The sequence below is a fragment of the Onychostoma macrolepis genome, chromosome 04 (assembly GCF_012432095.1).
Source record: "Onychostoma macrolepis isolate SWU-2019 chromosome 04, ASM1243209v1, whole genome shotgun sequence".
Taxonomy (NCBI): domain Eukaryota; kingdom Metazoa; phylum Chordata; class Actinopteri; order Cypriniformes; family Cyprinidae; genus Onychostoma; species Onychostoma macrolepis.
In genome coordinates this window covers 21,686,827-21,700,795 of record NC_081158.1, presented here as the reverse complement: position 1 = coordinate 21,700,795, position 13,969 = coordinate 21,686,827, and the positions used below count along the sequence as shown (strand labels likewise).

Genomic DNA, 13,969 nt, shown 5'->3' with positions numbered 1-13,969 from the left:
ATATTTTAATTTATAGACTATTTAAAAAAAATAAAAATTCCATACCTATTTTCTTGGTATTTATAGTAATTTTTGAATTATTTCTTACATGTTTGTATTATGTGTCTTGTAGGTGTTTTCTGCAGATATAGTGTCAGTCTGCCAGAGAAGATTGAAGCTCTCCGTGGATCCTGTGTGATCATAAAGTGCACTTTTGAGATTGAGGACAAATATGACCGAGACCTCACTGAGAACGCTACTACAGGACTGTGGCTCAAAGATGGAACTGAAGAGGATCCACATCAAGTGTTTAACTCCAGAGATCACAAACCTGATAACTTTAATGGGAAAATAACTGGAAAACTACATGAGAAGAACTGCACCACTGTCTTTTATAATGTTAGCTCAAATCACAATGGTAAATATTACTTCAGGATTAAGAGTGAATATCTGAAATACACCTACAAACAATCCTTCTCCACTATAGATGTTATCGGTGAGTGATTGGAGCCTTTTATTTATAAACAGATGTGTTAAATGAGGGTTTTAAAAGTTGCCATCATTGTCATTTACTTTCTCTGTTTCAGAGTCTCCTCCCAAACCCAGAGTGCAGCTGTATGTGGCGCAGGATCAGGAGGAGGTGTTGGAGGGGAGCTCTGTGAGTCTGCGCTGCTCTGCTGAGACTCTCTGCTCCTCTCCTCCAGCAACTCTCACATGGAGCTCCACTCCCAGAATCCCCCTCAGTGAGAGCAGCAGACTACAGGAGCTCATCTCTGATCTGAACTTCACTGCTACTCACCGTGAGCATGGAGTCACTTTCACCTGCACTATAACCTACCAGCTACAGGACAAGAACAAAACAGCACAGGACAGCATCACAGTACATGTTCAGTGTAAGTGAAGCTTTTTACTTTTGACTTGTGAATTATATTATTTAGATTTTTATTGTGAGGCCCTGATTTTGTTTTCCCCGTTCAGATTCCCCTAAAAATACATCAGTGTCTGTGGTTCCCTCCAGCTCTGTGTTGGAGGGCAGTTCGGTGACTCTGATCTGCAGCAGTGATGCAAATCCAGCTGTGAACTACACCTGGTCCAGAGAGAGTGAAGGACAGCTGGAGCAGCTGCAGACTGGAGACACTCTTACCTTCAACAGGACCGACCCGACACACAGAGGCTGGTACCACTGTACAGCTCAGAACCAACATGGTGCCCAAAACTCATCAGTGAAGCTGGACATTCAGTGTGAGTATTACATAACAGCCAGTTTTACCTCGTCACATTCATTAGCACCTTAAAGTCAATCATAAAATGAAAGGTTTTTACACTGTTATTGTGTAATAGCACAAGAATAGCTACTATAAAAATGTTTATGTTGATTAAATTTAAGCCTAAATAATAATTAAAAAGCCTCTAAATTGTTAACCAGTTAACCTTACCTTTTATTACAGTGTCATTTAACCCTTATTTACTGTTTTGATTTTTGAGTTATCGGAAATATCAGTTAACCTTTTTTTTTTATCTTGAACTTTTGTGACTTTTTCCTCATTTAGGGTCATGAACATGCAAAGTTTCAACACGCTGTGTTTTGACGTACAATTTCTGTTACATTCGTGATATTTGTAGGTCAATTTGACCCCATATTTTAATGTTTTAAAGGCAACTCTACAGACCCGAAATAATAACATTTCTTGGTAATATGTTGTTATTTTAGTTTTTTACTACCCTATGAAGGCAAAAATAATCTTTCCCCCCAATTTTTTCACTAGGAAATAATATTTTGTCAGCCAAAGATGGTAAAAATGAGCTATTATTTCCTTTTCTAGGCTATCTGAAATACTATTTAACCGATGTTGTTTTTCTTGAAATTTTGTGACTTTTTCTCATTTAGCGTCATGAACATGCATACAGAGTACGTTTGTAATGTTGGCGGGTTAGTTTGAGTTTTTCAACTCTAGTCCTGAAGTGCTGAAGTACTTTTTATTTTCAAAGTTTGTGAAAACAAAACATGTTAACTGTAAGTCCCACTTTTTGAGCATCGACATGACAATGACTTGACCAGCTAAAATTGTTAAGTTAAGACTTAGGTTTGGTAGTTTTTTAAAAGGTGGAACATCACAGATTATTGTAGAAGTAAAAAAAAAAATTTTTATAAAACTTAATTCATAAAAAGTAATAGAAGTTTAAGTTTATGAAAGTATAAAATATATAAATACATATACAGCATATTTTTATATTTTATATAATAAATAAATTTACCTCAAAATCTTCAAGAAAATCAAAGTCAATCAAAAAATTAACTTTGTGCGAAGTACCAAACTTTTCCACTAGATCACTGATTCTCAAAGTGTGGTACGCAGAGGAATCACTGACTTAAATATAAATTAATGCTAAAACAATGTTTCCCAACCACTGTTGTCGGGTGAGCCGTGGAAAATGATAAAAAACGTCCTGATCTCTATTATATTTCGTTATTACTTTAAATCAGTGCTATTGGTCATTGTTATGTCGGTTTGTGGGTTTTACAAATATTTAACCAATGAAAAGCATTCAAAAAGAGCTTGTGACTAAACCTTGTAAGGCTATTTGATCCTCAAATTGTCAGTCAAATCTCATGACTCCACCAATCAGAATGAAGCGCCGCGACGCGCAGCTTGAAGACAGACGTCTACTTCTTCGCAATGCAAGGGTAAAAAAAGAACTGATGTTTGAAAAGACCAATTTCCTGTTAGTAAACATTGTGACGTTTTTCTGTGGGCGGAGCTTCGGTGGTGGCAGAAAGATCCCCCTGACCGCTTCACTAACGCTAGCTATGAAGTCTGTTAGCTTGTTTTTTTAACAATAACTTGAGAAATTCTGATTTTACCTGCATATGTAAGGGCTGCATACCTGCATACTGTCCGGGACTGCGTTATTTGAAAAGGTTAACTTTAACGGATGAAATTGGCCGACCTGTACTCACTGACATGTATATAAATGCATATAAATAGTCAGTTTGTTGTTTTACACACATGCACGCAGACATTATTTCATACACGACATAGTACTGAGATCCATAAGAAATCTTTAGACGCGCCCATAACAACAAAAGACAATACTTTATTGAACCTTTTCTGATAAGAAGTGTGCGCCTGCAAACGCGAGCTTTTCTGATGATTGTTTCGGTCCAGTCCGCTCTTTATCTCGTTTAACCACAGCTGTCGTTTTTTTTTTAATTTGTATTATTATTATTTATTTATTTATTTTGTCTGGCAGTGGCAGCAGCGTTCAAATTTAAATTTCAATATTTCAAAATTCTGACTTTATTCTCGCAATTCCGAGATTATATCTCACAAATCTGATAAGAAAAATCAACTGGTCATTCTCTCTTTTGAGTTATATCCCACACATCTGTCTTTTTTCCCCTCAGAATGGACAAACTCGCTATTGTTGAGTTAAATCGAGTTATAAAATACGAAATATAAAGTCTCAAAAAATAATTGTGGGATAAAATAGGTAACGTGATGTAAATTGGTATAGGTTTAAATACTATTTCATGCTGTAAATGTAGGACAAATATAATATATTCCGTATGATCTGTATATAAGAATATTATGTTGACCAATTGTTTAAATCAAATTTATGCTTTAAAAGTAGAGTAATAATAGCAGGTTTCATTCAGTAGTCTGTCCGTTTAAACGTCTGCGTTTCACTTCAAATGGCGTTTTTGACGACAGTATTCAATAAAAAATTATTTGCATTCCGATTCTGACATCCAAAGGCACAACAGTAGATTTTATCTCTTATTCTGTGGATTTTCCCCGTTTCACTCCGCTTGTTACCGTGTGTTTCTGCCACCACAATGTGCGCGCGGCTGCAAGTGACATAACTGTGACGTCTACATGAAATTGGTCTATAGGTACACCGTTTTCTTTACTCGAGAAATGATTTTTCTTCAACGCGGAAGTAAGCCTATGGGTGAGACTTCCGGTTCATTAGCCGTTATAGATAAATAACCAGAAGAATAACAACATGCAGTAAACGGTAAAAGTGTTTGCACTACAAACCAGTGTGTTTATAATTAAGATAACAGATTAAAATATCCGGATGAGACCGGAAGCTAGACCCATAGAATTTACAAATGGCCACGCCCATATTTACGGCAAGAAAAAGATGGATAAAGGCTAATGTTTTGTGTGTATAAAGAGCAGAGAAGAGTCTTAGCATTTGTTGTCTAGTTGTAGCCAATACACTTTTGTACGTTTTAAATGTCATAGCTGTTCGTCTTTTATATCGTGATATTTTGGCCAAATGTATTAACAACAAGAGAAACTGAGCGCCCATATAGCTACAATAAACTTTATAACCTGTAAACTGGTGAAAACATGATGCGATTAATTAACTGCCTCATATGCAGCCTTTCTAACGATGGAACACAGATCTGTCATTCGGTCATCAAAAACCTCATTAACTCCTTTTGAGTATGATTTTCAGAAAGTAAGTGTAAGTGTCTGATCATATATAAAGCCAAAATACCAGCTCTGATGACGCAATGTTTAATTATTGGGGGAAAAAAAAAAAAAGTTTCCCCTTTCTATCTTCTTTTTGTTTTTGTTTTGTTTTTTGTAATGCTTGTGTGCCGTGGGATTTTTTACATACCACAACTGCGCCGTGGCAGAAAAAAAGGTTGGGAAGCAGTGTGTTAAAACACTTTTAAAAAGTTTGCAAGGTGGCTAAATGATGCCTGTGTTCATTTTTTGATCAAGTACTGTACATTCTTTACTTTACATTTAAGTACAGTACAGTGTTTTTTTTTTACTTTTTAAGTACAGTGCAGTTTTTATTTAACTTTTAGGTACAGCAGTGTTTCCCCTACCATTATTTTAGGGGGGTGCCCCGCCCCCCCAACGGCACCCCCCTTGAAGGTCAAGTTAATTTTATTTTCTCTGTAGCGCCAGACCACAAAAGAAGTCATTCAATGTTACCTTCCCTATAGAACAGGTGTATACCTTGTTCTTTTATTAAACAAACTAAATAGCCTTATGTTATTTATCTTATTTATCCTATTATGTAAGTACAGATAAATGCCTGAGTAATATTCGTTTACCTAGGGATGCAATGATGTGTAGTAATGTTAACTGTAAAGATGTAAATCATCAAAGGGATATCTGTTTAATGTATAATGATATAGTTAATGCCTTGCATGGTTGTAGTAAGCCATTTATTAAACCAAAGGGTATAATGAATAAGACTAGGCCTGGATGGAGTAAATATGTAACTGAATATCAGGCTGAAGCCCAGGAAGCTCATAAGCTATGGGTTATGGCAGGTAGACCTAGGCAAGGGCCTGAGTTTGAATATAAGAAATCTACAAATTTAAGATATAAGTATGCCATTCGTTTTATCTGTAATAATGAGCAAACCTTAAGGGCTGATTCTATGGCCATGAAGCTGCTAAATCATAATATTACTGATTTTTGGAAAGAAGTTAGAACTTTCAATAGTTGCAGAGTATCTCTTCCTTGTACGTTAGATGGAGTTTCTGGGGCAGAGAATATTGTGGAATTATGGAGACAACATTATTGTAGTCTTTTTAATTGCATTCAAAATGAATTGTTTAATGTGGACAATATTCAAGTTAATGATCCGATAGTGATTATGTCACATGAAGTGGATCAAGTTATAAGCAAATTATCTCAAAATAAAGCTAGTGGTCTAGATAATATTTCTGCTGAACATCTTAAGTATGGAAGTAAGAGGATAGCCCCTCTATTAGCTGTTTGTTTTACTGGCTGTTTGATTCATAGTGTGTTACCAGATTCAATTTGGTCTGTTCTTTTAGTTCCAGTTATTAAGAACAAAGCTGGAATGGTAGGTAACCTAGATAATTATAGACCTATAGCCTTAGCTAGTATCCTGTCTAAAGTGCTGGAAAACATTTTGTTGGATAGGTTAAATGTGTTTATTAATTCTACAGACAACCAGTTTGGATTTAAGGCTAAACATGGTACTGATCTTTGCATTTATGCATTAAAGGAAATAGTAAACAAGTATAGAGATAAAAATTCATCAGTTTTTATGTGTTTCATTGATGCATCTAAAGCTTTTGATCGGGTTAACCATGCTAAGTTATTTTTTAAAATGAGACAAAGAGGGGTGCCAGAATACATTGTGAGAATCCTGGCTTATTGGTATGGCCACCAGATGATGCGAGTAAAATGGGGCAATAAGGTCTCTGCCCCTTTTGGGGTTAGTAATGGTGTGAGACAAGGAGGGATCTTGTCCCCGATTCTGTTTAATCTTTACATGGATGAGCTATCTGAATGTTTGAGTGTCTGTAAAACTGGTTGTATGATTGGGAATATTTTAGTGAATCATATTATGTATGCAGATGATCTTGTGGTGTTTAGTCCTAGCAGTGCTGGTCTTCAGCAGCTTTTAACTATGTGTTCTGATTATGGTCTTGAACATGATATTTTATATAATCCTGCTAAGAGTGTGGTTATGAGTTGTAGAACTAAGGAGGATAAAAGTATAAATTTTCCAGTTTTTAAGTTGTCTAACAAGAGTCTCACTGTGTGTGAGAAAGTAAAATACCTTGGGCATTTTATCACTGAACGTATGACAGATGATGAGGATATTGAAAGACAACGTCATATGATGTATATGCAGGCGAATATACTTTTACGTAAATTTAGTTTTTGTACAGATGAGGTGAAGGTGTCACTTTTTAAAGCATATTGTACAACACTTTATACTGCTCATTTGTGGTGTAACTACAGAGCATCTAGTCTACAGAAGTTGCAAGTAGCTTATAATGATGCAATGAGAATCTTATTACGGAGACCTAGATGGCATAGTGCAAGTGAAATGTTTGTGAGTGTAAGAGTGATCACTTTTAAAGCACTGTTACGAAATCTTATGTATAGATTTATCTGCAGGCTTAATGCTTCTAAAAATGAGATTATTGTGGGTTTATCAAATATAGGGGTTAGTACTACACGGTATCAGTCAAAGTTGTGGAGACACTGGTATTGTTGTATTCTGTAACTCTTTATGTTTGTGATAGATGCTATGGGTTGTATATGTTGTCTATTGTCTTTTTTTTAAATCTGGACCTTGAGTCTGTAATAAAGTTTGATTGATTATTTACACGACGGCGTGTCATTTCTGTCTCTACGTTACATGGTCGCGCTCTCTGTATCGCCCCGGTTCTCTCTCTCTCTCACACACACACACACACACACACACACACACACAAACGTAACCGCACACACAAGTGAGCACACTCCCACTCCTATTTGTAAATATTAAGCCGCAAAACGTCTATTTAAATATGACTTTTGCGTGTCTCTGTGTTAATGTATCGCGCAGACGCGCGGGTTTGTTTACTGGTACAGAAGCGCGCGACGCTTGCGGTGATATTAACGTCTGCCGCCTCACTAAATGAGGACATAAATACATGAACAACATCTCCAGAACTGCTCTGAGAGTCACTTCATGAGCACTCGAGCGTTTCATTTGAGAAAAACTATCCTCACATCATATACACAGAAATGTAAAGGTATTCACGGCAACCCGTCAAAATAAAAGTTCGGTTTCACTTGAAGACATTGGGCAGAACGTAATAGTACTACTACTAAAACTATTAAAACCGTATCTTTAAGGAATAGCCCCCAAAAGCCATAAACCTAGGGGAAACACTGTACAGTACATTTTAATTTAATCATTTAAGTTTTTATTTACCTGTATGTAAGCACAGTGCAGTGTTAATGTTCAAACTGTATTTACAATGTTTAAAGTGGCCGAAAATAATAAATATTCTTATTAGGAATGAAACTGCCTCATTTTTGAACTGTGCAGAGCTGTAGCTGAATAATTAGGCCTACTACGCTCTTGTATTTTAATGTTGGTCATTATGGTGGTACTTGGAGAGCCAGATATTTTCTGAGGTGGTACTTGGTGTAAAAAGTTTGAGAACCACGGCACTAGATGCAATCCAGGGACTCTTCGGTTTCCATATATGGTTTGAGTGATCTGATTCTGAACCATACATTTCAAAATATTTATGAAGTACACATCCTATTAAGGATCTATCCATCCTATTACTATCTCTTTAGGACTAAACATATATTATACACAGTGGCCCCATATTTGAACACTTTTGGACACTTCAGCTACACATGTGTAAATATATTATTGCATTAGATAAAACATCAAGCAAAATGGCATCTACTTTGATTTCAGTTTGGTTTTGTAACCTAATGCAACTGCATTAAATGAAGCTTGCATCTAAATACTTTTTGGTGGCACTGTAACTGCCTGCAATTGTAGCTATCCCTCAGTTATTTCTTCCTCTTTCAATATTTTTATCTTTTCTTCTCAGATGCCCCAAAGACCATATCAGTTTCAGTGATTCCCTCCAGCTCTGTGTTGGAGGGCAGTTCGGTGACTCTGATCTGCAGCAGTGATGCAAATCCAGCCGTGAACTACACCTGGTCCAGAGAGAGTGAAGGACAGCTGGAGCAGCTACAGACTGGAGACACTCTTACCTTCAACAGGACCGACCCGACACACAGAGGCTGGTACCACTGTACAGCTCAGAACCAACATGGTGCCCAAAACTCATCAGTGAAGCTGGACATTCAGTGTGAGTATTACATAACAGCCAGTTTTACCTCGTCACATTCATTAGCACCTTAAATTAAATTAAAAAAATGGATTGTTTCAGTCCTGGATGCTAATTGTAGGTTTAGATATTCAGAGCAGTTTATCTGGACTCTCAAGACAGTCTCAGTAAAATGTCTTGCAAATTCACACTTACAGTAAATGGCAGCTGATGCATCAGCGCAATAATTTAAATAGATATTCTTCACACATTCTTTCATGACAGTGTTTTTTTTTTTTTCGTTTTTTTTTTTTGTAGCATTTACTGTCACACTTTCCTAACCAGTGTGAAGAGGATAGAGACAGTGATAAAACAGAGATCAAAAGTGTTAATAATCCCTCGTGTCATTTAGAATTTCTTTCTTCTGCAGTACACAAAAGAAGATATATTTTATTTTTCTCATACAATAAAAGTCAATGGGTTTTTGGGAGAACTGTCTACAGCAGAAGTGTATATACTGTACAGAGTCACAAATATATGTTTGAACACTCGTGGACACTTCAGCCACACATATTGTCTGAATATTATTGCATATAATATCAAAATATCAAACCAAATGGCATCTTCTATGAAATGAATGCCAAGTGTTTTGATATTTTGTTACCTAATGCAAACCCATTAAGTGAAGCGTACATCTACATATTTTTGGTGCCACTGTATATGTAACTGCCCAAAACATTATCTTCCTTAGATCCCTTATTTAAACAGTTTTTCCAAAGGTACTTTGAAGCAAGCCATTTCATTCGGTGGCCATCTTTGAAATGCCTTTCGGGCAGCTATTGCAATCATGCAAGTACAGCTCCTATCTCTTTGAAAGGGGAAACATCAAATTCTATAAAGCTGTTCACCAAGCTAATGATTATATTTCATTTTTGAAATCACCAATGAAATCTGACAACAACCGTATCATGAGTTTTGTGTCTTATGCTCAAATAGCTTTAAAAAAGCGATTTGAGCAATGCTTATGTGTAGTACTAACCATGTGTCTCAGAATGTTGATTGTTTCTGTATCAATCGGAGCTTCTAGTGGCAGCTGCAGTGACGCGATGGCTTTCCCAGTCATTCTGCCATATTGCGTGTTGCACATTGTCCCATTCATAAGTAATAAGAGTACACCGTCTATGTATATCTAAAGTCTTTGGTTATTCTTTCCCAAATCAATAATTTATCTTTTTTTCTCAGACGCCCCAAAAAACATGTCAGCTTTAGCGATTCCCTCCAGCTCTGTGTTGGAGGGCAGTTCAGTGACTCTGATCTGCAGCAGTGATGCAAATCCAGCCGTGAACTACACCTGGTCCAGAGAGAGTGAAGGACAGTTGGAGCAGCTGCAGCCTGAACAAAATCTTACCTTCAACAGGACCGACCCGACACACAGAGGCTGGTACCACTGTACAGCTCAGAACCAACATGGTGCCCAAAACTCATCAGTGAAGCTGGACATTCAGTGTGAGTATTACATAACAGCCAGTTTTACCTCGTCACATTCATTAGCACCTTAAAGTCAATCATAAAATGAAGAGTTATGACACTGTTACTGTGTCATATAAAAAACATTTATCTTTATTAAGTTTAAGACCAAATAATAATTAAAAAGCCTCTAATTTTTTCAGTTAACTTTACCACATTGCTGTTACTTCTGTTTTGTTTGAATGCAGGGGCAAATTTAGTGCTAGATTTTTGAGTCCATTATATTGTAGCTTCAGACCAGTATATCTGGATTGGTTTACAAATGCAACTGGAAAAACTGAGATCACAAGTGTTAAAGATAATGATGACAGTTAAATGACCCATTTGACTTTAATTGTATGGACTAATGGAACACAAAAAAATGGCGTGCACTCAGTTTGGATTGTCATGAGAGTCACATGATGCCAGAATTTTCAGTTTTGGGGAAACCGTCTCTTTATGAATAGGGCAAAAATGTATATATACAGTGGACACCTCAGCCACACAACATGTCTGAGTATTATCACAGTAAATAACAAAATATCAAACCAAATAGCATCTACTTTAAAATAAATGCTACTTATTTTAATATTTTGCTACCTAATGCAAATGCATTCATATATTTTTATGAAATAATTGGGCCACTGTATATGTACCTGACAGAAATATTAGCTACTCTACATTTCCCAGTAAGCCAGTTAGTTTTCCTTCATCAATCTAGCAGCAGTGATGCAAATCCAGTAGTACTGAACTGTATCATTTATCACTGACAGAAGCAGAATCATTACAGTTATTCTGTTTTTCTCATTTTAATACTTTCAGATGCCCCTAAAATCTCTTCATCCTCCAGCTGTAACAGAACTAATGTAACTGTGTGTTTCTGTGAGGCTGATGGGAATCCCTCTCCTGAACTGGAGTGGCATCTGTCTGGACGTCCTGTCACTAACTCTTCAAACACGTTCATCAGTGAAGAGCGATTGAGCAGCACAGGCTTGAGGAGCTCCATCACTCTACATCAGTCTCTCACAAACACATCCACTCTGCAGTGTGTCAGTAACAACATTCGAGGCACTGCAAGTCAACTGTTTCATTTGCTTCATGTCACTCTTCAGAAGTCAGGTAACATTTATAGGCATTTACTGATTTTTACGGTTTAATGTTTAAAGTATTTACAGATGCATCATCTTAAACACCATTATTTATATTTTATATTTACATTATTTTAATACAGCTCCATTGTTCTTTTCCAGTTTTTACATTAGTAGGTCAAAGGATAAATGCTTAATTCTTCATTACCTCACACATCACACACTTTTATGCAAATGCCTGTATGAAAAGCTGTAAAAGAGCCTTCTTTTTGCTTAAAGATGCGCTTTTTTACTTACAACACAAATCACTTTGTTGTTATTGACCACAATTCAAACTGGCTGCTCTGCTCATTCTTCTAGAGAGAAAGAGGAAGTGGAATCACTAGCTTTACCAGAATTAAATGCTTTTATTTTTAATTCTCATAGTGGTTCTCCAAAAACTTTTTTTTTTTTGTTAATTATTATTAGGTTTCCATCATTTCTCTTTTTTGGTTGGAGCAGCTGGTGGGGCTACTGTGATGATGATCTTATGTGGCATTTTACTTATCCGTGCAAGGTACGTTCACATTGGCCGAGGTCACTATAAGTCAACAACAAAGCCATAGAACTACGCAGGGACCTGAGTAGTTCGCAAAATTTTTGAGGTTTTTGGAAAATGCAGAATAAAAGGGCTCTCTCTAGGGTAGATTTTATCATGGTTATAAACTGTTAAGCTCTTTAGACAATTTGATTACTTAAGCCAGCTGTCGGCTTGCCAGGTTTCTCACCCTTTACAAAGAAATAATCCACAAAAAAGATTAGACACATCACTAGAGTTCAGTTAATAAAAAAAAAAAAGTTTAAGATATTTGAGGTTGTACTGGCCAAGTGCGTGTTCAGTGCTGATTGCAACAGCAATCAACTGCAAACCACTTACACAATGGTAACCTAGAGCTCCTGCACTCAGATTCCAGCATAGCTTGTTTGTGGAAAAATAAAGATTTCAGTGGACAGGGCAGTTTGAAATTATTAATAAAGAAACTTGAATGGAGAAACTAAAGAGCAGAATGTGGTTGGCATTAAAAGGAAGTATTAAAAGTGTAATAAGCCGTGAAAGAGAACTGAATCTGCTGACAACGTGGTTTCTGTGCACACACTCCAAGCGGAAGACCCCCTGCTCTGCACATTTTGTATGTCTCTCTTATCTGACACACTCATTTCAGTTCATGGATCTCTCTCCTAACAAGCTGATGATCTGAATCAGGTGTGTTAAATAAGGCAGACATGCAAAATGTGCAGAGCAGGGGGTCCCTAGAACTGGAATTGAGACCAAGTGACTTACAAGACAAGTCTTCGGTTGTATACAGTGACGTCACAATGATATGTGTTCTAAAGATTTGTACCTTCAGTCTCATATATCAGTTGAATTCAAACAAATAATAAAAGATTCACTGTGAGAGAAATTTGACAAAAGACCTGCATTGATGAGTAGTCATATAAACTAAGTCTATAAGCACCGTGCGTTGTTATTTACACATTCACTCACTCATACATATAGAACTCTGAAGAGGATTTATGCTTATTAGGTGGTAACTAAACTTGTGGCTTTTTTTTAGAAAAAAGGTTCCCATCCCCTCACTTAAGCAATAATCAATTAATGTCAACTAAAACGTCTTTGCCCCAGTCATCCACCCTATGTTTGTCAAAATTCAAATCCATACATGGGTGATGTTTATGCCAGTATTTTTTGATCATGGGCACATGGAAATATTTTTCAGAAGAGAAAGCAACACAAGACTAGATGGTGACCCTGGACTCATGCTGACTGACTGGGTGAGCTCCCTCGAAGTACATTATTCATTTTTAAATAATGCAACTCATGTTAAATAAATATCAAAACGCACTCATTTCATTGTTTTAAAAGCAGAATACACCACAGCTCTGCTCTGCTCTGCTGCTTTGTTCATCTATTATTGCTGTTTAACAGGAGGATGAGAGTGGTCCTGTTTATGCCAATAGCACTATGCTGTCACCAAATGGAGCTTCCACCCAGAATCATAAAAGAGAACCCCTCCATTATGCCACCATTGACTTCACAAACATCCAACCGGAGTCAGAAGAGATCAGGGGCGTCTCCTCGCTGACAACGGAGTACGCTGTGGTCCGATGTTATCCTGGTGGAGTATCAGAGGCAGAGAGCTCAATAGGAGGTGATCGGCCCAACAGCAGTATCTCAGCTGTAATGAAGTCTGAGGAAAATCAAACCATACTAGAGCAGGAGGCAGATATTGGAGTAGTGTTCTCCCAGCCATCAGAAGATAACACGTATGAAAGTATCACCACTTGAGCTAGAATTGCTCACACAATCAGTGTTTTCCCATGTAATTACAAAGAATATTGACTGGAGCTTTAAAGCTTGAAACAGAAGCTAAAGGAGCCATAAAAGTAAAAATGTCATACAACTTATGGGTTATATATATATATATATATACGCGCACACACACATCAGGTAAAATAAGTATTAAACACGTCACCATTTTTCCCAGTAAATATATTTCTAAAGGTGCTGTTGACATGAAATTTTCACAAGATGTCAGTAACAACCCAAGTAATCCATACATACAAATAAAACAAAACAAATAAGTTCAGAAATTAAGTTATGTAGATCATGTGACCCTTCAACAGTGATGCACGCGGAGTCCTTCGCTCTGCTCACTCTGTCAAATATTGTATAATTCTGTCAGTAAATTTCGAACCACTCTGCATTTGACCCATCATGAGTACTTCAACAGTCAAAGACGATCGAAAAAGAGAGATTGAGAAATCGGCAATA

At 36.8% G+C, this 13,969-nt stretch overlaps 1 protein-coding gene across 1 annotated transcript; it reads left to right on the top strand.

Moving 5' to 3' along the window:
- Positions 1-96: 96 nt before the first annotated feature.
- On the top strand, positions 97-13,848 carry LOC131538356 (myelin-associated glycoprotein-like). Its single transcript, XM_058772189.1, has 9 exons — positions 97-475; positions 567-872; positions 958-1,221; positions 8,342-8,605; positions 9,806-10,069; positions 10,892-11,188; positions 11,626-11,713; positions 12,915-12,969; positions 13,124-13,848. The coding sequence occupies exons 1-9, from the start codon at positions 100-102 to the stop codon at positions 13,481-13,483; spliced, it is 2,274 nt and encodes a 757-aa protein (XP_058628172.1). The 5' UTR covers positions 97-99; the 3' UTR covers positions 13,484-13,848.
- Positions 13,849-13,969: the final 121 nt, after the last annotated feature.

Coding starts and splice junctions, on each gene's coding strand:
- LOC131538356 (XM_058772189.1), top strand. CDS start 100: ATGTGTCTTGTAGGTGTTTTCTGCAGATATAGTGTCAGTCTGCCAGAG. Junction 476..566: donor CTCCACTATAGATGTTATCG/GTGAGTGATTGG, acceptor TCTCTGTTTCAG/AGTCTCCTCCCAAACCCAGA. Junction 11,189..11,625: donor TGTCACTCTTCAGAAGTCAG/GTAACATTTATA, acceptor AATTATTATTAG/GTTTCCATCATTTCTCTTTT.